The sequence below is a fragment of the Sitodiplosis mosellana genome, unplaced genomic scaffold (genome assembly GCF_009176505.1).
Source record: "Sitodiplosis mosellana isolate CC-2019 unplaced genomic scaffold, AAFC_SMos_1.0 Smas_scaffold_6099, whole genome shotgun sequence".
Taxonomy (NCBI): domain Eukaryota; kingdom Metazoa; phylum Arthropoda; class Insecta; order Diptera; family Cecidomyiidae; genus Sitodiplosis; species Sitodiplosis mosellana.
The window spans coordinates 958,484-985,443 of NW_022601340.1; the positions used below are offsets into that span (position 1 = coordinate 958,484).

Sequence of the window (26,960 nt, forward strand, 5' to 3'; positions counted from 1 at the left end):
GCATTCGACAGACACAAAGACTTGCATCGGACAAGACGAAACGTAAAAATGGCGGTCGTTGTTAACCCTGCTCTGGCCTTACAACTTTCTACTGGTAAATGAAAATTATTTTAATAAAATAAGTCACAATGAATGTGCGGGTTTATTCATCAAAAATGCAACGATTACAAAATAATGGGTGAACCATAAAATTGGCAAAAAATGTGCCCGTACATTCTGTGCACACACCCAGTGTGTGTGGAATTGTGGTCGTAGGATTGAAAGCGTTAATCAGATTCTACCATAAAATCGTTAAAAACACTCGTTTCGACGTTTCAGAACGAACCAAATGTTCGCTCGCCAGTGTATTGAGCTCAATACATTGAACTCAATATTGACATGACGAATGGAAGGTTTATGCTTATAGCGTCTGTGTTTTAGACGTATGTTAGTGAATCGAAAAGAAAGAAAGAGAATAATATGATATGATTCAGATATTCAGTTTAGTCAATTTTGTTGAGTGTCTTGTCAAGTTTTTTTTTTCTTTCTCATCATCTTTTGTGATTAAAATTTGAAAAAATAAAAAGTAAATAATGTTATAAATGGATAGTACGGGTGGTTTTTGGTGTGTTTCTACTTGAAAAAAAAGGGACATTCAGCGATAAACAATGATCAAATCGAGTTTTTAGTTGAGTTGTGAAACAAAACGCGAATAATTTCATTGATTCGCCAGGCCAAAACAGAGAAGAAAAAAAAAATAGAATGTGTATTAGAGGGAGACCAGCCAAGTTCAAAGCGAATTAAATGATTGCAATTAACCCGAATGATTGGGTCGATTGAAAGGCATTTTGGTTTGTTTCATCGATTGAATGAAATGGAATATTATGTGTGTGGTCACATCGGACAACCTGGAAGAAAGTTCTAGTGTGATTCGGTGAAATTATTTTTGATTGTGCGGAAAAAAGCGACAGAGACACGGCCTAATTTTCCTCGTATTTGAGATTTCAAATCTGCTATACATTTCCCGCAGATAAAAGTCGTAATCGCGTCAATTTCGTGTGAAATTTCGCTTGTCGAATCGTTGTATGTGTGTGCGTGTGCGTGTGTGTGTGAGTGTGGCATTTGTGGTGTCAAAATCGAGGGGTCACAAGCGAGCATCCGAATTTTTCGGTACGGCAAAAAGTGTTTCGCCGAATCGCGTTAAGAAACATTACCACAGTAACAACGGCAGCAATAGCAACAACACCGACATCGACGACGACACTCAGACATTCAGTTCATACACTCTATGTGCACATACACGGATGATGATGATGATGATGATGATAACCATTTGCCAAATGCAAAAAAAAAGAACACACACCATTTGCTTCGTGTGTAGAAAATGGTATACGACTAGAAAAGGTATTGTCATTTGTTGGCAAACTGGCTACAATATTCTGCTAAATCAATACCAACCATTTATCAAGCAAATAGCCAGGCCGCTATAAAATATCAGCAAACGAAGTGCAAGAAGAAAAAAAATATAGACCGAGTGAGAGAAGCGAGAGAGAAAGAGACGTCTGCACTTTTCTTCTTCATTTACTGTCTACGGCCGTGTATTCGTTTCTTGTAAACTTGCGATTTACTCGCAATCAATTTCGATTCCAAAAAGAACGAACGAGTTAATAGACCGATATCGTTCCATACTATAGATTTTGATCCGCACTTTATTTCGTTTCGTTTCGTTTGATTTCATGTTGTTTCAATTTGTTTTTTTTTTCTTCTCTCTATTCAATTAGATCAATCAAACCAAAAGAACTATACTATATAAACTGGTTATAGGTATTTATTGGAAAGCGTTGAATGGGACAACGGCAAATAATAACAAATATATATATAGATATAGATATAAAATCGAGAGATAGAGAGAAAGAAAACTACCGCAGAAAAAGAAACAAATATTTTAACTGATGAGTCATTAGATGAATGTTAGGCAGAGAGAGGAAAGATAATAAAAAAAAAAAACAAAACACAAAACATACAGAACAAATGCACGATGAATGAGTTTGAGAAGCGAACGCAAAGCAGCAACGGTATGCAAAACAAAAACAATGAATAAAATAAAACACACACTCAAATCATAATAAGAAGCCGAAAAGTGAGTAAAACTGAAAGTAGTTGTGTACATGTCAATTTTTGGGCTGAACGCAAGTGAGTGAGTGAGTGAGTGAGTGAATGCCGAGTGAGAAGTTCATCGTTCTTATGTGTGTGCAAAAGTGAATCGAGTTATGTGAATGTAACACTGTTGTGCACAAAAACAAGTGAGCGTCAGCAGCAGCAGCAGCAGCAGTACTACCAGCATCATCATCATCCATCTCTCACACAGAAGAAAAGAACAAAACAAAAAAATTCAACCATTTTCCCCGACATTCGACAACAACACATAACCGAGCACGAGACACCAGAAAGCCGACTCGATAGCACTATACAAATACCTCAAAATAAAAACAACGCACGCAAATTACGAGCACGGCAATCCGAAAAACAACACAAAAACCAAAACCAAACGTAAATTTATTACATTAGTATTATGACGGATTTGGCAGTTGACTTGGGCTCTCTTCCCGATGATGTTCGCGAAAAACTTGCAGAACTTGACTTGGAGTTATCTGAAGGTAATTGAACCAATCCAATCGATATGACTAGCTAGTTGTAAGACAATTTCAAGCATGCTATGATGAATGAGAGAACTTGGTGTGTTTGTTTTTCGCTTCCCGCTGCTGAAAATAATACGCACCTCTCTTGAATATGCCACCATCACCGCCGCATTTCGTTGTCGTCGTTGCTATCGCCATCGCCAACATCGTTGACGAGAGAAGCTGTGCGCACATTTTTCAAATGCTCACCTTTTGTGTGCTCACCGAGTTGTGAATAGCAAAGGAAATTGATCCCATTTCAATTCATTCATTCCTCTTACTTATCGTCGAAAATTCATTTTCATCGTGTTTGTGTGTGTGTGTATGTGTGTGTGTATTTTCTTCTTTTTTTCTTCGTTATTCGAACTGCAGTCCCAAACAATGCAAACACACTTTCAATGCGCAATCATTGCAGATATTGTTCGGCTACTTCGGCGCGGTGAAAGACACCAGCAAAACAAAAACATAGTTAATTAGGAGCGAAAGCCATAAAGAGTTAAAAAAAATATATCATCGTGTCAATTGCAGAAATGTGGCACAATGAGAAGAAAAGAGATCGGCGAGCGAGCTAACAGAAGAACGAGCGAACAAACAAACGGTTGACTTGTTTAAATTGTAGTCGAAATCATCGATTTTAATAATGTGAGAAATGTGCTCGCGCTCACGCGCATTCACATTCGCCACGGCGTTAATTAAAGTTCAAAAGTATGAAATCGTCATCAAATTAATAAAGATTAGATTTAATTAAAGCATCTGTTACAAAATTTCATATGAATTGTTGAATTCGAAAATATCTTGAAACTGAAATGTGCCATACAATCAGAGACAGATCGATATTTTCAGTTCATAGAAATGGAAATGTATGCGATAGGGAGAGAGAGAGAGAGATATGTGGAGAATATTGGAGCGATTCAATGGTCGTCTTTTTGTCATATACCTATTGAATCAATTCATTTCCTCCAGATCGATCTAGCTCTTGGCAAGAACCTCTTACTATAGAAAAGGGATGCATTCAACGAGTTGATTGCATTAATAATTTCGTGATAATGCTTTCTAAGAAGGTTTATCTCTCTTTCCCTCTCTCGGGCTGTCATTAATGGAACCGGAACACTTCTAGTACTCACTCGACATGGGCGAATGCAACGGAATAAAAAAAAGCACATAAAAAAAAAACAAGAAAAAAAAAACTTACTTTGAGCAAAACCAAATCAAATCGAATGAAATAAAGCTGTTCTCGATTGCATTCATGAAAACATACAAACACATAAAATCGAAATCTTGACAGCATGACCATCGAGTTGAGGTAGCTGTAGTGAAGTTGAATAATTTATGAGCATTATGAATGCATATCGGCACGCAGCAAAAGAAAAGCGCGCAATCGAAAAGAATTTACACAATTTTTTCGATATGGATGTGTTCTTTTCTCTCGAAATGTGTTGTTGTTCCGTGTTTTGTTTGTGTGTGTGTGTGTGTGTGTGTGTGTGTGTGTGTGTGTGTGACGTATGTGGCGAAGTGCTGACGATACTGTAAAATGCCTGTGCTTGCCAATAAGTTGTGTCATGCATCGCTTGTCATTTAGATAGAGCCTAGGAATGAAAGAAAGCAGTCGAAGCAAAAAGAACAATGATCAGCAATGGCGATGTGTGTGTGTGTGTACTTAACGATTCATATGCACTGCGTAGCGCCCGGACCGATGCACAAATATTCTCGGGATTTTGTAATAGAATAGAGGGAGCGAAAAAAAATATGAATAACAAAGCAGCTTGAGCACAACTCGATAGTAATAGTAAGACGACTGCTTTTTTCGTTTGTTAATGGCATCGAAGCCATCAATCGACACATACGAACATCATCAACTAATTGACAATTACAGCAAGTTTTGCCTACGAAAAAAAATAATCCGAAACGAAAAGCCAAAGGAAAATCTCATAATGGATTCCCTTCACACTCGAATCCGATCTGTGTGGTGTGGTTGTTGAATTTTTTTTTCTTCGTTTACCTGTTCAAAATCACGAACGTGCAAGAAACTAATGTTCTGTTCAGTTGATGTACAACACAATCAATTGCTTGGATTCAATTGAATGCATCGCCTGCGGCTGATATTTTTCACATCTTTTCAATGTTTTCCTCATTCGTCTATGTTTATTTATATATAAATTTTTGTTATTTATTCATTTCTTTTTTTCATTTGTTAATAAGACGACTTGACTAAATAATTTCTTTTTCGTGTTTTTTCGTTGCAGGTAAGCGAACTCTTTATGTTTCCAATTTTCCAGTCAACAGTAACAAGAGATGAAATCTTTATACCCCAGGTGAATGAAACGATTTCTTCGTGTGTTTTTCTTCTCTATTTTTCCGTTTATTATGTTGCTCATTTTCGTTGTTCGAAAATCTAATTTGACAAATTGTCTGCTTCCACAAAATGCCAACCAAAATGTAAACAGATTTATTTTTAGGGTAAAGCTTCCGAAAACAATGTACTGTTGCTGTCGTTTTTTTCCTTTCATTTGGTTTCGAGTAATTAATTGCAGTTAACGGTTTAGGATTCGATGAATGGAAGTGGCGATTGTTTGTGTGAGTGTTTTTTTCTCTCGAAATTCTCCTGTTGGCCGAAAATAAAATCTGGTTAAAGTAGGCCGAACGGGCATATGGAGAGAAACCACACATAAAATGCTGTCATCTATTTATAGTCATTTGGGTATCTGTTGTTGTTGTTGTTGCTGTTGTTGTCCGAGTTGGGAAACAAATCAACGGAAAAAATCAATGTAATGAATTTTATGCATATAGACAGATACAGGATGCGGAGCGTATGAGATACGACCGTTTCGTAAATCGATGTAAGCCCAGTTTCAAATTACACCGACATAAACAGAGCAAGAGTTGGTCATTGGTTTAGTTTCGCCTTCAAATTTATTTCGTTCAACTGATTTTATGTCGAAAAAGAGTTATATATTCGCTTGCATAGCATTTTGCTTGCTCTTTATGTAGATTTTTCTTTCCTTCTTTTTATTTTCTGAGATCATTCCATTGATTTTTAAGTGTATGGCCACGCGTCTCGATTACACTGCGTCACGCACTTGATAGAAGGGAGTGAGATAGATAGATAGATAGAGAGCGAGAGAGAGAGAGAGAGAGAAAGAGAGAGATGGAGAAAGAGCGAGAGAGAAACAATGATGAAGGAGTGCACATAAGCATCAGCGACTCCATTTCATCTCCATATTGATTGAAATGTGTACCATTCTATGTGCGACTCACTTCTTCAATTGAACGCATTGAGTAGTAGAAGAGAGAAGTGAAGAGTAGCGGAAAGAATGAAATAAAACTAAAAAGATTCAATAATTATTGGATTACAACTAAACTAAATAAATAGAAATGATCTGCATAAATTTCAATATTTCGCACTCGCATCGAAAAAACGGTGAACACACACATATTCAAACGATACATTCGTGTCTATAAAAACGATGAAAAAGGAACATAAAATAAGTACATTCTGCTTTCTGCTTGGATCGTTTTTTTTTAAATCTTAGATCGTCGCTTCTGTTTAGTTATGCTCTCGTCTCCTCTTCTCCTCTTCTCCTTCTCTTCATTATTTGCGGTGGTGAACAGTTTTTTTTCGTCATTGCTGGCTTTTTTTTCTTTGCGTCCGTTCGTTCAACATTATTACGTTATGAAAGTTCATTTAATAATATTTAACAACAATCATCGTCTATCTATCAGCCATTAGCTAAGCAATCACTTAAAGTTTCGCTTCAGCATTTGGGTTTTTTTTCGTGGTGTGTGCGGCTCTGCAGATATACTATTTTCATGCACTAGTAAACATCCCAAAAGCATACTTTTCTATTTTTAACTTTCTGTTTTATCAAACCGAATTGATGTTATATGGACGGTTATAGCCGTAATAAGTGTACGCGTGCTACACGCCCGCCCAATGTGTGTGTGTGTGTGTGTGTGTGTGTGTGTGTGTTCAAATGCGATTGTGTAGCGCATTTGGCAATAGAAACAACGACACACAATGCGAACGCTGAATGTGCAAAAAAATAACCATGCACTTAAGCCTATATGCCCATGTCCATCAGAATTAATTCTTAATTGAATCGACATTCGCCTATGGCGGTTTTGCATTTTGATTCCAATCGACATTGGCACAGTTTCCATACACCAGCATGATTTTACCAACAGCAAATCTTTGCCACTTCAGTCCAACCACCCAAAATGTTCTGTAGCAATTGTGGTTCAACCTATTTTGTAGATAAGCGCTGCCTAATCGAGGTATGAAAAAAAACACCACTGAAAAATTGTACGTTGGAAAAGAGAAAAAAAAGCGATTTATAACGTTTTATTTTGAATGAATCCAGTTTGGTTTGGAAATAATGTGAATGTTGACGAAAAGTTCATTCGATTTAAAGAAGAAAAAAGTCGTTGCATTCATTTTCACACCGAATGGCAACTTCTGAATCGATGTATATTTGTGCGTTCAGCAAAGTGCATCTCTAGCTTCTTAGTTCGTTGCATTTCGATTTCAATGACCTTTCAATCAGATGGAAGCAAATTAAAGGAAGTACAAAGCGCTTAGCGATGCTTTTTAGTTTAATTTCATTGCTGAGCCAAGAACTCGTTGTGGAGCGGCAAAACCGGATTTCATCTTTCAAAAGAAGAAGAAAAAAGAAGTCTGTATGCACTGCACGGACACACGCTTGCACTCGCTCACACACGTTAAACAAACACTAGTCGCTGAGATCAGTAAATAAGGGTTTTTCCTTTCGATATGTACAACGCGCGATGCTTTGTCACATTTTCTGTGTTGTTCTTTGTGTTGTGCCATTGCATTTCAAACGGAAACGGAAACATTGATACCGAAGAAGAACAAAAAAAATAAATAGCGACAGAAACGAAAAACAGTCTGTTTTGATGAAACTGGCAATATTCGATGGCATTGTGTGCCAAATGCTGGAAATTGGATCGTTGGCTGAGTGTGTGTGTGTGTGTGTGTGTGTATGACAACGATGTACAAATCATCATCGCGGAATAATCTAATAAATCGCGACGGGTATGGATTTTGCAATGAGGACCATTTCAACAACAGCAGCATCATGGGCCGAACCGACGTACTGTGTGCTATGCTCATGCAACTCTCAGGAGAGTAGTCTCGTGTGCAGACAGTGAGCGAGTATGCCGTGAGACGTATGGTGGTATGTCTAGATAGATGTGTACGATGATGGTATTGGTGCGACTACGAAATACTTGCAAGAAAACCGGATAAGAAAGTTCGTCGCACCGTGCACATATATATAAATATATAGATTCGCCGTGTGTTTTTTTTTTAAATATTGTCGAGTTTTTAGCCTGCTATGTTCCTCTTGGAGTTGGATTTATTTTTTTTTTCTGCTTATTTTCCTTTATTTAGTTATGTGGTGTGAGAGAGTGTGTCGCTCAATCTCCTCTCGTCGCAAGGTGATATTCAACGGCGACACCAAGAACGGCTTGACTCGTTTGCGATTTAAAAAAAAAAAGAGTCGACAACGACGAAGAAGAAAGAAAGAATAAAGAAAAAGAAATCCTGGTGATTATTGAACATTTTTCCCATATTTTCTGCAATCGAAACACACTTAACTCCGTTTGTGTTGTTGTTGTGTGATTTAAAAGCAAAACTATTAATCGCACACCGCACTGAACACCACAAATCACGGTTCATTGGGTCCATATTTTTTGGGCTCTTTTGTTCTGGCTAATTTGTTTATTTGTCTATTGAACAAAGCGCACGGTTTTCAAATAATAAAAAAAACTGGATTATGAAAATTACGGTTTATGCATACTAAATGGTACTAATGCTAGAGCAACGCAGCACACACACACACACCAGCCGGAACGCGTTCAGATGACGCATATGGTTATATGGTACCAAGTGAATCAACACGAAAAATATGCTCACTCGCCTACTTGCCATGCCAAGAATTTCATAAAATAAAACCTTGCAGAAACGAAACGAAACGAAAAATCAAGCAACAACAACACCAACTAACAAATAGCATACAACAAAAAAAGCACATACACACTTTGCATTCATTTGATCAAGTTTGTCCTATTGTCTAACTGCTAAATTGCTGAAATGCTAAGCGGCAAACCCGTTCAGAATATACACCATTCCATATAAAAAGTCTTAATTTTTTTATGATTATTATTTTTTGCGTTTTTTTCTATTCTCCACCATTTCTCAATAATACGATTAATTATTAATAGAAATGAGTATTAGCTAACAATATAATAGTAATAAAAAAAAAAAAACTACAAAACTGTTCTTTCAATCGAAAGAGTTGAAAATGCGCGTAGAATTTCCAATTGATGAACACATTCAACACGGCGACTGGCTCGCTTCGGCTGGAGCGAAACGTTTGATGAGCACCTTTATTCTTCTATGCCGGAATGGAATACTCATAAACATTTTTATAATTGCAAAATGGAAAAAAAAATGCATTCGGCCGTTTTGTATGTTGTAAACACTATGCGATATTTCGTAATTTGAATTGCTGAAAGGCTGATAATTTGCAATCATGTTTTGAGCGATGACGATGTTGTTTTTATTTTCGGTTGTTGTGGTTGCTGCTCGGCCACAAAACTTTGACTCGAATATCAATATTTGCCGAATGTCGGAAAGAAAAATCATAATAATAAACGTTAGCAGCACCGAGATTTCTTTTTTCTTTTTGATTTATGTCGGAACTATCAAGCCAAAGAAGCAATAACGCGTAAAAGATATTATCACACGTTAATTTTGAAAAAAAAAAAATGAAAAAAAATATAGAGAGAAAAAAATGTTTGCGGGAGAGACCTTGAGAAACATGTAGCAAATGCTCATTTTCAACATAAAAGGCATGAAAACAAAACAATAATCTTGCAAACAGCTATGAGGTAAGTCCATCTCAAGCATTTTTGCTCTCTCTCTCTCTCACTCACTCACTCACTCACTCACTCTCGCCTCTCTCTCTCTCTCTCTCTCTCTCTCTCTCTCTCTCTCTCTCTCTGAATGTATATGTAGTTCGGAGTGCAAAATGCTTGCTTTATTTGTAGCCAAATAAATCGATTTATCGTCATACTACGCGCAAAACAGATCCCTACTACTATTCGCGGCGAACAAGGGCGCGCGAGCGCACGCGCACGCGCACTCACGCGAATGATCGTGTGTATGGCTTAAGTTGAAAAAACACACACACGATATACACCAAAAGCATTGGTAAGAGACACATAGAGAACTAGGCATCATTCCAGTGTGTGGTGGAATAAGCGCTCTCGCGCGACACACAGAATATCATACATGCGCTAGGTACTTGAAGCTAAACAATGACGATGCTGGACCAAAACACAATAAATACACTCACTATCTCTGCACAGTGCTAAAACAAAACAACACACAAAATGGGAAGAAACTACGAGGGAGAGAGAGAGAGAGAGAGACAGAGACAGAAGGGAAAAAAATCACAAAAGCAGAGCCACAGAATCACACAAAAACTATATACACTATTACACTTGCAACGGTGTCTTTCTTGCTCGCAAGCGCTCTCTCTCTTTCTCTATCTCGCGGGCAAGCCAGCTTCGCGAAGCACTGGCTGGCCCCGTGTGCACAATCAAATCACCGATTTCTCATATGTACGCGATAGACAAGAAACAACTGTAACATCGATTCAGTTGAAAATTGAACGCCGCACAAGCAAAACGTCAATAGCACAACACTCACAACGGAACTCGTTTATTTCGTTTGCTTACGGCTTCTTACCTGTGCGCGCCTTAGTTTATTTATTTTTCGTCGGTGGTTTTGTTTTTTTTGTTGTTGCTGTTGTTGTTATCGCTGCTGTAAAGCTACCTTATTTTGGTGTAATAATTTTCAGTTCGAAATTTATTAATTTCCTACACGGGCTATTTGCGCCGTCGCCATCCATCGTCAGCAATCTTTTGCATTGATTTTCGTACAACATCTTTTTATTTGTTGTTGTTGTCGAAATTAATTCGAATTATTAATATATAAGGAGATTAGCATTCCAACACTCACACACACTCATACAGAGAATGTTGTGCAGGGTGCTAATGAACGAGATCGAACGAACGGGCGGGCGTATTTGCGCGAGCGCTAGGCGCATGTACAATTAAAATTATAATAAAATAAAAATCATCAGGTGGAAAACTAGCGATAATTGCCGTTACTCAGGAATTATTGCATCGTATTAATAAATCTTGCATTGATCGCAACAGTGAAATGGGAAAATTGTGCAAAAAAAAAAAAATAATAAACAAACAGATTATCATTTCAACAGTATGTGCACAACGAAAAAGTGTATGTTTTTTTTTCGGCGTGTAGAAGTCGTTGTGGAAAATTGCAATTTGATTTTTGTTTCGTTTTTCGTTTTCTTTTAATTGCCGAAACGATTTTGTTTCTTTCTTCGGCATAGATTTGTTGATGAAAGCACGAGAGTTGCACAAAAGAATAAATATGCGATGCATGCCACACGAAATGTGAAATTTCATACAAATGAAAAAAAAAGTATTTTTCTTTTCTTTCGATAATTTGCAAGTTGAAAAAACCTCGATGACTCTTTTCGTAAACAAAGTTAACGCCGCTTGCATGCCGAAATAGTAGTGATGTCGCGCGCGCATCGTTCACCACCTCCTAGAGATGCAACAAGTTTCGTGTGCACAAAAACAATGGGTGAAAAGACGCTTTATTGCATTAATAACATCTAGTGACTAAAGTTCTGTTGAAACGATGCTCTGCATTCATGGTATCAATCAATTTCTTCGGTTTGCTGTTGTCGCGCTTGTTACCATTTTTTTCGTTCGATCAATTCGTGTGTGTGTGTGTTTATTTCTTCTGTTTTTTTTGAAATGTTGAACAGAGAATTTTGGCATTTTTTGCGTATGCGATTTACTTTCGTTTCTCCGAAAACAGTTGAAACAAGAATCCCACAGAAAACAAGTCGACAATCAATTTCACGCAAGTGAAGAGAGAATATGACAACAGCACCAACCAAACTGAATACAAGCGCGACACACGAAGGCAAAAAAAAAATACAAACATGAAATTTAACATGAAATTTGGCGCACGACTCCTTTTTTGGTCTTGTGCTCTGTGTGTATAGGTATTTTTTTATCGGGTTTTGTTTTTTTTTTCGCTCTGTAATACGCTCGCGCTGGCGCATATATCTTTGTGCAAAAGATGAAATTAAAAAAAAAAGATGGTGTGATGTAATGCAATTGAAATGCGACATGAATACATGTTGTAACGACTGATTTTGCATCAGTTTTTTTTCTGTTTTCGTTTCATTTTCTCACTATATGTTGTGTGTGCGCGTCATTACTTGCAGTTTTATACACAGGGGGGGCTTATGGTGAATACGAACGATTATATACGATGGCTAAGTTCAGATGCTGATAATTGACTTTTCATATCGATCATTCCAATGATGATCATCAGCTTGCAATTTCTCCAACATTTTCATTTCCATTTCGTTTGACGACATTTCCGTACACTGCTCATTTCTATCTGTTTGATGAATTGCACCCGATAAGTATCCATGAAGCGTTGAATGTATCATTTTCCATATCATTTCATTTGGTCGGTATGTACGCACACGCCCCCATCTACACGCTCAATTCGATGCTAGATCAAGTGCTCAAATGACGCAATATTTTGCGTCTGATTGAAAGCCATACCACATCAAATTTCGAATGCATCACATGAAGCATCGCGGCGCGCAAACGCATCGTACATAGATAATCTTCGTGTTTATATGGAAGTTTCTCTTTTTTTCGGGCAACAGTCACCGCAATAACAACAACAACAACAACAACAACAACAACAACAACGTGCAACCAGAACAATTCAAAAGAGTAGTTATGCCATCACACAGCTGAACATTTCACTTTCCAAATGAATTATTTTCAAACTTGTTTGAATACGAAATAAAACGAAAACGAGAGAAAAAAAAAATTAAAATGAACAACAGTGAAGAAGAAGAAGAAGAGAGGATAAATAACAAATATCAAGACTATTAAAATAATAATCTGTGAACATGTGGAACGTGATAGTGATTAGAAACCTGAATTTAACGAGGACTGAAAAGATAAACAAAATTTTAAGTTGATGAGAGATTGACAGTCATCGACTGTTTGACTTTTTTTTTCCAAAAAGATCGTCATCGACAACATCATCATCAGTTGGCTTTGGGGCTACTTCGGGACATACACACACAAACAAACACTCACGCAAACACTCCACTCATCGCAAAACCCGTCAAAATCACGATGAAAGCTATTTCATTTGAGGCGATACGAAATTTGTTGAGAACAAAAAAGAAGAGCGCTGACGATTATGGTGATGCTAGTTTTAAGCGAAGCGATTCGTTCAAGAGAATTAGTATTCGACGCAGCTATCTGAATCGGGGCCGAAAACGTGCAATACACGCGTCCAAATCGAGCGCACATAATGCTAATCAAAACGGGAAGATTCATGCAAGCGTTGGTGCCGTTGTCACGGCTGGTGTTATTGTGCAGGAGCCATCGTCTGAACGAAATCGTGTTGAGCATAAAGTGCCGTTTACCGATCAACATGTGAATGTTCAGGTGAATAGCAGTGTTCGTGAGCCAATCAATATCTCGTCACGCGTTGAGGAAGCGATACAGCAAAACTATCGACGATGCTCTGAAATCGAAGCCAATATCAAAAATGTGAAAAATAAGTCATCAAAAGAATCGATTCGAAATAGTGTGGAAAGTAGTATTTCGACTGATATTGCGTCTGCGACAAGTGGCGGTGCTGCTGCTGCTGCTGCTGATGATGACGATGAACGGTTTAAGGTTCAGCGTCGTTCGAGCAACAAAAGCCGACAAAATAAGTATGAAGAAGTGACAACGAGCACTAGTTGCTTCGTAAAAGCTGGTAATATGCTAAAGAAACCAATCGGCACCGGGTTGGACGTGACCACCGCCGATTCAATCGACCGTGCCGTTAACTTGCGATACTCCTCGCATCGTGATCCATTTTATGATATTTTACGGAATTCCCAGTGCGAGTTTGATCCAAATCAAAAGCATCGCTCTGACCATAAATCTCGGCCAAAATCGTTTGCACCACATGACGTTGTACAGCAACAGCAGGAACAACAACAACAACAACAGCAGCAGCAACAAATGAATCGAGTGTGTATCCGACAGCCGGCCAGCAATAATAGTTCAAAACGGTCCAGTGATTTTGTTAATTTTAACGATAGCACAATGGAAAACATATGGTCAGCGCCAGCAGCGCAGCAATTCCAATCGAATCCAGTCATTAATAAGTCAACATTTAACACATGTAATGAGGATAATGCACGCAATCCCGAAAATGAAATGCCAAGCTTTGTCATTTTTAAAACGTTTTCCAACGAACTGAACTCAAACGGGTATTTGGAAACGTGTTTCAATAACGTCGACGATGAAAGTAAGAAAAGAAAGGATGTGGCAACAGCAACGGCAACAGCATTACAATGCAACACATATACCAAAAAGTACAACGATGTCACGGCAACAGTTGTGGCTGCTGCTGCTGCTGCTGCTGCCGCCGCACATCGAGATGATTTATCGTCGAACAGAAAGGGAAACGGTGTTGTTATACAAATCTCCGATTCCGGGTGTAACATCGACAATTTGAGTCACTTGCAGATTAAAGAGGCACTGAATAAAAAAGTGAGCCGTGACTCAGCACTCGGCGGTGACAATCTGCATGATTATTCGGAAGACGAAACATCGCTTAATGGCAAATTTACATTCGAAATTTACAAGCAAATTCGAACGAATAAAAAGTCTGAAGACCCATTACGGTCCAAATACACGATGAACAACTATGATAAGAGCGCATTGAAACCGTTTGGTTTGCACAAAGCAATCGGCAATTTGGATCCATCCGAAACGGTTACACAAAACCGACGCACACTGGACGAATCATTCGCTTCGATGCACATTTGCGACAAAATCGTTGACAACAATTTCTTCTTGGAGCCCGACGACACACATGAATACAACAATGATGTGAATGTGATACCATATCCGTTGCGCATCAAAACCAATCCATTTACCAACCAAAAAGAGCCGTATTCAGTGAATTTGGGACGTGTTTGGAAACAATTGAATCTTGGGCAAGACGATCATTCGCTTGAGACGAGCATTGAAAAGTCCAATTCAAAAGTGAAAAACGATTCATTCAGATCGATATCGTCGCATGATTCAGGGTTTAGTTTGACATTGACCAAACAGAAAAGTCTATTCAATCGAAAGCAACAGAAAAAGTCCAGCAAACACAAATCAAAGGCAACACTCACACGGGACGGCCAATTTAAAAAGTTGTCCGCATTTCAGTCAAATGGTGTACGACACAGCAAAAAGAATCAATTCAAACAACGAACATCGCCATCCAATTCGAAATTCCAGTTGAAGCTGGGCAAAGAGGAGCGTAAAACAAAAAAATCGTTGTTGTCATCGTCATCAATAGTAGCTCCAGCGAAAAGTAACATTAAATTAGAAACGGAGAAAAATCCATGTGAAACATTTCTCAATCGATACTACAGTGAAATACAACAGAAATTGCAGCCGGACGACGAAAAATCGACTGACTACAGTTTTTCGCAGGAGATTAGTGATCTCGAAGCATTTTTCGAAGAGCATTTGAAGCGCTTGAAAGAATATTATTTGCAAAAGAAGAGGATCAACGATCAAACGCTCGACGAAATTTGCAGTAAATGTGAAGGCAAGCGAACTGAACCAAAATTACTTGCTACTGCTCGAACCGAATCGAATCAACCGGAAGATAATTCGTTCGTTCAGAATAGCTCAGGCGTATATTTGAATTCGCGCCTCCACAAACGCAAGAACGGCAACGGTGGTGATACTGCCATCGAAATCATTCCAAATGATGGAACAACGAATCTCAATTTTAAAAATAAACTGTCGTACGGCGGTTTATGTAACTATGATGCTAGTAACTTTGATTTTCCGTATCCCGATAAGCGAATCGGAACAAATACACGGCGGAATAATCGCCGTTTGTATCCCATGAATGAGATACGCGTTTCAAATGACTTGGAATACGCGTCATTAGATTTCAACAGCCATTTGCAAAGTGGAAAACATGAAGCGGCCGCATCAGCATGGAACAGTGAATTGGCCAGTGAATACCTTCAGCATGAACACCTCAAGCATTTAACGTTAGACGATGATTTTTTAAAAGAAAAACAATCGATGATTGTAAACTATAACAGTGCCGGTGAGTTTTTGTTGGATGATGATGTTAGCAACGACAACGATGACGACGACGATGAATATGAAGATATTTTAAATGACGACGAACACGCCACCATCGATGGTGGTATTTGTGTGTTGTGTGATAAAATCCAACCGGAATGCGAATGTTCAATGAACCGTAAATTGGCGAACGCATACTCAATCACTCCCGAAAATAGTCTGTGCAATTGTATGGCCGCATTAAATACGCCAATGCTCAAACCAAACTATGCTAAAAACAGTAAAACGGTGAAAAAGAGCAGTAGCTCGGGCAAAAGTCGCCTGAATAGTCGAAAGGCGAAGCGAAGCAAGCGGAAAAAGTGGCATGCTAGTAAAAACCATTCATTAAGACGTGAATATTGCAATGTCGCAAGTAAGTAGACACGAAGAAGCCTTGAATTGAATTGAACACAAAACCGTTTGGCCCAACCGTGCACTTTGCACGTATGCCAAAAGCATTTTAAACATTTATTAACACAACTATTTTTGATATGATAAACGATGGAACGAAAGATAAAGATAAATAGCAACAACAACCCAATCCACCTGATAAACTTTGGTTGAATATTAGTTTATATACCACAATTTAGATGCTTCATATGTTTATAAATTAAAATTAATGTGAGTTTAACCATGAAATGAATTGATTTTGGCAGACGCGAATTAAAACAACAACCAAATCACATAACCGTTAAGATAATCATGTCTTTGTATTCACGCTTTTGAATCCAACGACACGACGAAGAAACGTTTCATTCAACAACCTTGTACCGTTAATTTTTGGCTAGAATGGAAATTAATTGCTACTATTTTATATTTTGATTACCTCTTTTTCTAGGCGACATCACTCAGAAAGGGTACGAAAAGAAACGTTCACGGTTGCTACAACCGTATCTACCAAAAAATCCGCCATCAAGTGAGTAGTAGTTGACACATACGCGATAATTGTCAAATCTGATGTTGATTAATTAAAATTGACGATTTTTTTCTCTTCTCTTCACTCGTTCGTTCTGCGTTCATATATGTCATTCTGCAGATGACGGTTATTATAATCTGCAAAAAAATAATGGAGGAAATAGCGGCGGTGGTGGCAGTGGCGGCGGTAACGTAGTCAATAGCGAGGGTTATAGCTATGTTGATGAGGTGCCATCACTTCAATCGACCCAACATCGCCAGCAACAACAATCACAGCAAAAATCCATGTCCTCATCGCATCGCGATCAGCAGGCACAAAATCGCGCCCGAAGAGCACAACGACGTGTTACGCACAATGAAAAGCGATACCACTCAGGTAAGTGAACCGAAGCGAACCGAAACCAAATTAAATCCAATTTGAACAACTCTTTTTTTTTTGGAGCTCTGTTTGGTGCGTCCAAATACGAAAAAAAAAAGTCACATAGCGATTAATTTTTAACTAGCTGATCGAATAGATTAGACAAACAATTCAGAAATGGGAGTTCTATTCTGCATATCACAAACTTATTTCCAATTGCCAATTTGGCACCGACTTATATGGATAGTGCGAAAGATAACGCTTTGATTGTTTATGGAAGACGTCTATTTAATCGATTTATTACTTATATGAGAGCAATGTTTGATTTTTCAACACAATAATATGGTGTTCATTGTTATGTTAATTGAATGAAGAAGAAGAAGCACCAACAAACAGAGAAAAAAAAAACATATCGACAACCCACGCGAATCGTACCCATCGCGTACGTGTTTGTGTTGTTTTTTTTACATCTGCTTTTCTACTTCTTCAGTTTTAATACGCCTCTGTGACGTCAAGCGTTCGATTTGTCTTTCGCGTGTCGATACAAATTGGTTCAAATGATTTCTAAAATATCTAATACATTTCGTTTCATTTCTTTCATTATTTGTCTATTTGTTTTCGTTTACATCACGTAGAAGTTCGACAGGAGGCTGTGCAACAAGCACTGGCTGCATTGAAAAATCGACCAAAACCCAGTTTGCCGATGCCATCGAAGCGAAGCTCTGTGCTCAATCGTAGTCCCGATCGAAATCGCGATGACTCAGGTAAAAAAAAAACTGAACAAAATGGAATTATTATGCATTTTGATTTTTTTCCATCTTGCTTCGTTCGAGAGCAAGTTGCTCGCATTTTTCAAATTGAAAAGCCAGAAACCAAGTTTCGCATTCAATTATTATTCGTGATATCTTGATATCGCAACAATGACAACTCACAAAATTTATAGCAAAAGTAATGCAACCGAATAAAATCCCAAATGTACTTCAGTTGCGGTGCAACTACAATATAAATGAATTTCAAACTAAAAACTTGTTTCGTACAAGACACACATGTATGTAACGCCCGGGTCGATTTAACCGACAGCAAAAATGAATTTGTACTTTGGTTTTCCACTTACCAGCGGATTCTAGTTCAGACGATGCTTCTATACCTGAAGAGCGAATAGCAACGCCGGACCGCGAATACAACTACCCACGGGATCACTTGTGCAATTCCAGAGATAAAATTAAAATGCCATCACAGCGAGACAATTCAGAGCGTCGACACCAAAATAATGCATCGGAACGGAGACCACAAAACCTTCCACCACCGGTACTGCTACATTCTACTTTTCTTTTTCGTTCAATTCTTTGTGCGATTCGTATTTGATTTGTGTTTTCCATTTTCACCATTACAGCAGTCAATGTCAGATACGTCTAGTACTGGATCACCACCGGCTGTGCACCGAAACAATAAAACTAGTGCTTACGATTTGACTGACGTACCTGATTTTCAACAGCCGCACGTTCGGCCTTGTAAGAAACACTCATTGATCAAAGCATAAATATTATTCCACGTTCAAAATCGTTCAATTGATTGTTTTTCATATGCTTGATAGATGCTGCCCCAGACATAACACAATTCAATAACACACGAAGAGGAGCGGATCGTGTAACACGATATGTCAACGTTTCCCAAACTGATGCTGGGGATACAGGTGAGATAAGTTCAAAAGTTGAACGTTTTTTTTTTCCTAAAGAAAAATCGTTACATTTGGGATAGTTTGAACATTTTTTTTCTAAAATATCATACTTGTTTTTCACGCTCACAGGTACAACAGGGCGATGGAAGGTGTCAGCGAAAATTCAGCAATTATTAAATACATTGAAACGACCGAAACGTCGACCATTGCCCGAATTCTATGAGGATAATGATATCGAATTGGAAATTGCAGCTAATCCAAAGGATCCGAATGCACCCAAACCAGAAGGTTTGACCATGACACCGGTGCATGGTGAGCAACTAGTCGTACCATCTGGATTACCGCGAACACTTGAGGCAGCACTACAACGTTATGGTTCGAGTTCATTCAAAGCTCCAATGGCCACCGTTCTCGATCCAAACGGAAAGAATTTAACCACAACGCTAACCTATGGCAAATTATTGTCGCGTGCTATGAAAATCGCCTATGCACTATCGACAAAAGTATTTAGCAAAGGTCCCGAGTCGATCACCTTGAAGGCTGGCGATACAGTGGCTTTAGTGTATCCAAACAATGATCCATTAAAGTAAGTGAATCGAAATCGATAAATTAGCATAATTTTTTTGTGTTTTATGAGTCATTGTGACCAGCAATAATTGGTTTGTCGAATTGGAATTGTATCGTGGGCGGTATGGAATTAAATGGTTTTGGTGTTCTTGTTTTTTTTTCTCGTCTTCTTGATTATTTAGTTTCATTACGGCTTGGTACGGATGTATGTTCAGAGGATTGGTGCCGTTGCCGATTGAATTACCATTGTCTAGTTCAGATTCACCGCCGCAGCAAATTGGCTTTCTGCTGAGTTCGTGTGGCATTCAAGTAGCGCTCACATCAGAAGCATGCTTAAAAGGTTTGCCAAAGTCATCGACCGGTGAGATTGCAAAACTCAAAGGATGGCCACGTTTACAGTGGTTTGTGACCGAACATTTGCCAAAACCACCAAAAGACTTCAATGTGAACAACGCTCGAATTAATGAAGATGGAAATGCGTATATCGAATATACGACCGATAAGGAGGGCAGTGTGATGGGCGTTACGGTGAAACGTGACGCTATGATGAATCACTGCCGAGCACTTACCATGGCCTGTCATTATACGGAAGGTGAAACAGTTGTTTGTGTGCTCGATTTTAAACGAGAAGTCGGCCTATGGCACAGCGTTTTGACATCCGTTTTAAACGGAATCCACGTTCTATTCATTCCATATGCACTCATGAAACTACGTCCATCATCCTGGATGCAATTGATTACAAAATACCGGGCATCATGCTGTTTGGTTAAAAGTCGAGATCTGCACTGGGGATTATTAGCGACTAAGGATCACAAAGACATTTCATTGTCTTCGCTGCGAATGCTGTTGGTTGCCGACGGTGCAAATCCATGGTCATTGTCCAGTTGCGATCAATTTTTAAGCGTATTCCAAGCAAAAGGCCTTCGACCAGACGCCATTTGCCCATGTGCAAGCAGCTCAGAAGCATTTACTGTCTCATTGCGACGACCTGGACGCGGAACACACGTAAATGTTTGATTTTTGTTTAATCATTTATTTCTACACGATTCCATTCATTTTTCGTCATATTGACGTCAAATTTTTTCAATGTAAAAATTCAAAAAAATTTCATTTCGATTCAATCACAGGGTGGATTTAGTCAATCAGCAACTGGCCGGGGTGTATTGTCAATGGCAGCTCTTTCGCATGGTGTTGTTCGCGTTGATTCGGAAGACTCTCTAACATCACTAACGTTACAAGATTGTGGCCAGGTTATGCCTGGCACCAACATGGTCGTTGTACGATCCGAAGGACCATCAGTCCTCTGTAAAACGGATCAAGTTGGTGAAATTTGTGTAACGTCCGGAGCCACCGGCAATACATACTTCGGATTGGATGGAATGACCAATTCCACATTCAAAGTGCAACCATCAATCGAGGAGCCAGACGCAAAATCCGAAAATTCAACAATCGCAACCAAACCCATTGGTGACGATAAGAATTACGTGCGAAGTGGTTTATTGGGCTTTTTGGGCCCATCTGGTCTAGTATTCATTTGTGGCAGCCGAGACGGATTGATGACCGTCACAGGCAGAAAACACAACGCAGATGGTGAGTCTTTAAATTGTCACATTTATTTATTTATTTGCTAACGAGCGTCTCTTTCCTCCTTGATACATTGCAGATATAATCGCAACAGTTTTAGCCGTGGAACCAATGCGCTTCATCTATCGTGGCCGAATTGCGGTGTTCAGCATAAAAGTATTGCGCGATGAACGAGTATGTGTTATTGCCGAACAGAGACCCGACTGTTCCGAAGAAGAATCGTTCCAGTGGATGTCACGCGTGCTACAAGCCGTCGATTCCATTCATCAAGTCGGAATTTATTGTCTTGCTCTAGTCCCGCCAAATCATTTACCAAAAACGCCACTAGGTTCGTTTTTTGCAAGCAATTTTAAACTAAACCAGAAGAAAAAATGTGTTAATGAAATATTCGTTATCATCTTAGGTGGCATACACTTGTGCGAAGCAAGACGACGATTTTTAGAGGGTTCATTGCATCCGGCCAATGTATTGATGTGCCCACACACATGCGTAACCAATTTACCAAAGCCACGGGAATTGCATCACGGTAATTGTTTCTTAAAATTTTTCGATTGCACAACAATTTTGTACTGTAGATATCGGAGTCTCGGACACAGCGAAGCATCGCGGTAATTTCGTTCGATTTGTTGCATCCAAGTGTATGAAGAGCCGTTGCCGTTTTCTATCAGCGTTACTATTGCAAATTGTTTTCAATCAATTGATTGAATGAATTTCAAGTGGCTGATACAAAAAAAGGCAAAACAGGACCAAACAAGATCTTTCGAATGCTCAAACGAACCAATGGTTGGAGATATTTAGGCCAATTATCGACAAATTCACAATTTCAAAAAATTTGAATATGAAAATTATAATGAAAATACATGACATGCATAGAATAATTTTTCCAAAATTCAAATTTCCCCGCGGCAAATGGTTCGTTTCAATTGAGCATCGTAAGAATTTCGTTTGGCCTTGATGTGCTACTGAATTGCTATATGTTTGAGTGTGACAAATCGATGTTTAGATTGCACATGGCATTGAGTATGCGATCCAACTAGGAATCAATCCACAAATTCCGGTAGAGTATTGTCTCCAATGAGCTACGTTCTGCGTGTGGAAATCGCTATGTTATCAATCAATCGGGCGCCTTTCAACACAAGCTAAAGTCACTTTATACTATTCTCTTTCACATCTAACACCCTTCAAATCGCTAAATAACCACCCTTTCTATTAGACAAAAAAGAACTTAATCGCCATTTTCTTGTAAAAAAAAAGTAGCGACATTTTGAATTTTGGTCGAATACTTCTCAGCAAAAAACCAACTCATAGACAAATCCCGAGTAAATTTTCTGTCCATTTTCATTTCAACTGAATTCCAAACGACATATTTTCTTTTTGTTTTATTCGTACTAATCACCATCCTCATCTGCATAGAAATGTGTACAAAAACGATGTTTATAAGTTGAGACAAGTGGAATCGCCTATTTGCCATTACAACACACAGTCAAATTTGCTACCAAAAAAAAAAACACCAAACTGACACAGGAAATCATCGATATTCTGCATTGAAAATGTAGGACAAGAACAATTTACTTCCATTCAATCACGTTTTTAATGCAAAATGCCAAAGATCTCCAACAAAATACCATAAACAATTTCTCTATTTACATCTCAAAATTAAACACTACTATTTTTACACCTAAGTTTACCTAAACGAATACTTTGGATCCACATCAAAAAACAAAAAAAAAACAAAAATTCTTGCACAATTGATCGATTCATTCACAGAATATTTCATAACTCTTGCTTCCATCATTCGTGCTCTATATTATTTTTTTATCATTACACCACACACTTAACACCTAACACCTTTCATTCACTCTTACTCATACTTACATTCACATATACACACACGAACACACGCACACGCACACGCATAATCACATACACGTGACAAATCTTGACATATTTTGACTCCGCCATTTCCGATATGAAAAAACATAAACCACAATAAAAAAAAAAACAAATTAGGCGCACTCCAAGCAACTCAAAATACTGGAAGTTCATCTGGATGTGTTACAGACACATCGGTTGGTCCTGCATCGGTGATGGTCGGGAATTTGGTGCAAGGTAATCGACTGGCGGTGGCTCAAGGAAGAGACATCGGGTTCTCCGACGATGGCGAACGGAAGGTAAATTGGAATTTTTATCGAAAAAAAAAAAAATGTTTTTTGACCACATAGGTTCCGAAAAAAAAATTTAACTAAACCCAATTTTTCTTCTTCATTAAGCACCAACTTATAACAGGCGTCCTGAGATGGAGAGCAAATACATCGCCTGATCATGTTGTGTATACACTTCTTAATTCGAAAGGTATTCATCATATAATTGATATTTTATTCTTATTTTGAAAAAAAAAAAAAAAAAAAATTCTCAACATTTGAGATTCCAATAGGGAAAAAATTCCTACTGAAAAAATGTTCCAATATTGAAAACAACCAATTTGAGTGTCAATACAATAAAACTGTCATAATTATTTTCATCGAATAGGCGCAATTGCAAAAACTTTAACCTGTTCGGAGTTGCATAAGCGTGCGGAGAAAATAGCAGCATTGCTGCAAGAGCGTGGCAAAATAAATCCCGGCGATCATGTTGCGTTGATTTTCCCACCGGGATTGGATTTGATTTGTGCATTTTACGGTTGCCTGTACTTGGGTGCAACGCCCGTTACAATTCGACCGCCACACCCACAAAATTTGATCACAACACTGCCCACCGTTCGAATGATAGTCGATGTGTCAAAGAGCGGTATCGTACTTTCCATTCAAAGCATCATCAAATTGCTCAAAACACGCGAAGCAGCTGCATCGATTGATCCAAAAAGCTGGCCACCAATCCTTGATATTGATGACAATCCAAAGAGAAAATTGGCCTCAATTGCCAACAGCTCACTAGACTCAACCGCTTACTTGGATTTCAGTGTATCCACATGCGGTCGACTGAGTGGCGTTATCATGACACATAGGTGAGTTAATTGATCTAAATTCCATTTAAATGATGCCTGTCGTCATTTAAAATGTCATTAAAATATCAATTTCATTCATTTATTTTCTATTGCTCTTATTTTCCATTAGGTCATTGTCAAGTGTTTGCGCAAGTTTGAAATTGGCATGTGAATTATACCCGAGTCGTCATGTGGCTTTATGTTTGGATCCATATTGTGGTCTTGGTTTCATCATGTGGACATTGATTGGTGTGTACAGTGGTCATCATTCACTATTGATTGCACCATATGAAGTCGAAGCGAATCCCAGTCTCTGGCTGAGCACATTGTCACAATATCGTGTACGTGACACATTCTGTTCGTATGGCGTAATCGAGCTATGCACCAAAGCATTAAGCAATTCCATTCAGGTGTTGAAACAACGAAACATTAATCTTGGATGTGTACGAACATGTGTCGTTGTTGCTGAAGAACGGCCCAGAGTACAGCTCACCCAGCAATTCTGTAAACTATTCCAGGCTCTTGGATTGAACACCCGATGTGTATCCACTTCGTTTGGATGTCGTGTCAATCCGGCAATCTGTGTACAAGGTGCCAGTTCGGCTGAAAGTGCTCAAGTCTATGTTGATTTACGGGCACTTCGTAATAATCGGGTAGCACTTGTGGAGCGTGGCGCTCCAAATAGTTTATGTTTAATTGAATCAGGTTAGTTAAATTTATGGTTAATTCTCATTCAATGAAACTCTAATTCGATGCATCATTTTCTTAATCTCAACTATAGGTAAACTTTTGCCCGGAGTGAAGGTAATCATTGCAAATCCGGATACAAAGGGCCATTGTGGTGATTCACATTTGGGAGAGATTTGGGTTCAATCACCACACACGGCCAACGGATACTTCACAATTTATGGAGATGAAAAAGACTACAACGATCACTTCAACGCCAAACTGGTGACGGGTGCAACGACTGAAGTATACGCACGAACGGGCTATTTGGGCTTCTTACGGCGCACAGAATGCTCGCAAGCATCGTCCGTTCTTGATGAAACGACACCGAGCATAGCAAGTCGAGACAGTGACACCGAATCACTGCATTCACAAGGCACAATTCATTCACAGAATGCACCCGGCGTCGGTGTTAATGCCAGTTTCAATAATGAACACGAGTTACACGATGCTGTTTATGTGGTCGGAGCACTGGATGAAGTTATTACATTGCGTGGTATGAACTATCATCCGATTGACATTGAAAATTCCGTGTTGAGATGCCACAAGAAAATTGCCGAATGCGCCGTGTTCACGTGGACCAATTTGCTAGTGGTGGTCGTTGAACTAGATGGAAATGAGTCAGAAGCCTTAGATTTGGTTCCACTCGTTACGAATACGGTAATTATTATTCGAAGTCTTGAACAAAACTGTGAAGAAAAAAAAAGAAATTCGTCTTAGTTTTGGAAAAAATATTCTTTTGTACTTGCTACCGACCTTGCCAATGGTTTTCACTTCAAAAAAAATTCTATATTTTTCATTTTCTTCTAATTCACAGGTTCTCGAAGAGCATCAGCTTATTGTTGGCGTTGTAGTGGTGGTGGATCCGGGCGTTGTTCCAATCAACAGTCGTGGCGAAAAGCAGAGAATGCATTTGCGTGACGGTTTTCTGGCCGATCAACTGGACCCAATCTATGTCGCGTATAATATGTAATTTGCGACAACCAAAACTATACCCAAAGGCAGCCAAGAAATATATGCAAATAGTTAAAAACGAAAAATGCAAAGAAGAAGGCAGCAGCAGTAGCAACAACACACAAAAATACCAATAAATTAAAAGGAAAAAAAAAACATTAAATACATAGAATATTGTAAAATCAGAATGAAATAGCGATTAGGATAGAATTTGACACATTTTTCCGTAGGCGAATATATTCCATGTTTGAGACATGTAACATGGAATTTTATAACAATGACTATAACAACGAACGCAGCACACACACACATACACGCGCGCGCATACACACAAGGCAGCTACAAACACACAAATCTCTCTCCTTCACACACACACAAATTATTCATTAAGCACCAGTGGCAAAATCTCATGCAAATTAAATGAAATAAAACCAAATAACGAAGAAAGAAAAAGAAACACAAAAAATAATCCAGAATCTATGCATATATGGATATGTATATCAAATTTCTGATTGAATTTTTTCATTTTATTTCGGGCATTTCTTTGTTTCCGTTCGTTCGTTGTTATTAGTATGAGTCATTACATTATCCAAGCAACAAATATCTCTACTAATTATAGTAACCTCATTACGAATTGCATGATAATTATTTACAAACATAAATTATCGAAATTGTTCCCAAAAAAAAAAAAAAAACATTTGCACACACATTCGTCCCTCCTCTCTTTTTAAAGAAAAGACTTCAATAAAAGAAATCGCAACAGACGTAGTATAATTTATTTGAAATGAAACCGTCTGTTTTTTTTCACTTTCTTTTGCGCTTTTTCTTTCCTTTCATTTTCATTTTTTTTTCATTCTTTTCTGTGTCCTTTTCTTTGTTTTAATTGAATTTGTTTTTTATGTGATATGAATCATGATTCTGCAATAAAAGTAAACAAGTAATTGGTCTTTTTATCACTTTCTTATTTATAGTCAGATAATTTCTTATTTTTCCCGAAATTTTCCATACTGAGTAAAATGCATTAATTGCGAATACTCTCACAATTTTTTTGTTTTGTTTTTTTTTTTTTCTATATACGCCAACAAGTCACGAAATCGCCACAGAAATGTTTGCATGTGTTTTTTTCGGTATTTATTTCATAATGTCCTCTCAAATTTATTGGATATGAATAAATTTACGTATTGAAATATAAAGAAGAAGAAAAGAAAAAACCATGCATTTTCATTATTTAATGCG

The 26,960-nt window shown here is 38.3% G+C and overlaps 1 protein-coding gene across 50 annotated transcripts; it reads left to right on the forward strand.

Annotated features, from left to right (window-relative positions):
* The first annotated feature begins 53 nt into the window (after positions 1–53).
* Positions 54–26,665, forward strand: LOC129573523 (disco-interacting protein 2). 50 transcript variants are annotated; one of them, XM_055454101.1, is made up of 20 exons: positions 361–565; positions 1,761–1,803; positions 1,944–2,636; positions 16,798–16,875; positions 16,996–17,250; positions 17,868–17,996; positions 18,350–18,540; positions 18,626–18,743; positions 18,827–18,925; positions 19,040–19,496; positions 19,660–20,482; positions 20,605–21,067; positions 21,141–21,389; positions 21,465–21,587; positions 23,072–23,232; positions 23,332–23,413; positions 23,591–24,065; positions 24,175–24,749; positions 24,826–25,430; positions 25,588–26,665. In XM_055454101.1, the coding sequence occupies exons 3-20, from the start codon at positions 2,552–2,554 to the stop codon at positions 25,741–25,743; spliced, it is 5,124 nt and encodes a 1,707-aa protein (XP_055310076.1). In that variant the 5' UTR covers positions 361–565; positions 1,761–1,803; positions 1,944–2,551; the 3' UTR covers positions 25,744–26,665. The 50 variants fall into 50 exon arrangements, with proteins under 50 accessions (XP_055310054.1, XP_055310095.1, XP_055310085.1 ...); XM_055454109.1 differs by having other exon boundaries at positions 364–1,383; positions 1,862–2,636; XM_055454099.1 differs by having other exon boundaries at positions 384–565; positions 1,862–2,636.
* Positions 26,666–26,960: the final 295 nt, after the last annotated feature.

Coding starts and splice junctions, on each gene's coding strand:
- LOC129573523 (XM_055454070.1), top strand. CDS start 12,951: ATGAAAGCTATTTCATTTGAGGCGATACGAAATTTGTTGAGAACAAAA. Junction 21,390..21,464: donor TTTACCAAAAACGCCACTAG/GTTCGTTTTTTG, acceptor TTATCATCTTAG/GTGGCATACACTTGTGCGAA. Junction 24,066..24,174: donor GGCGTTATCATGACACATAG/GTGAGTTAATTG, acceptor ATTTTCCATTAG/GTCATTGTCAAGTGTTTGCG.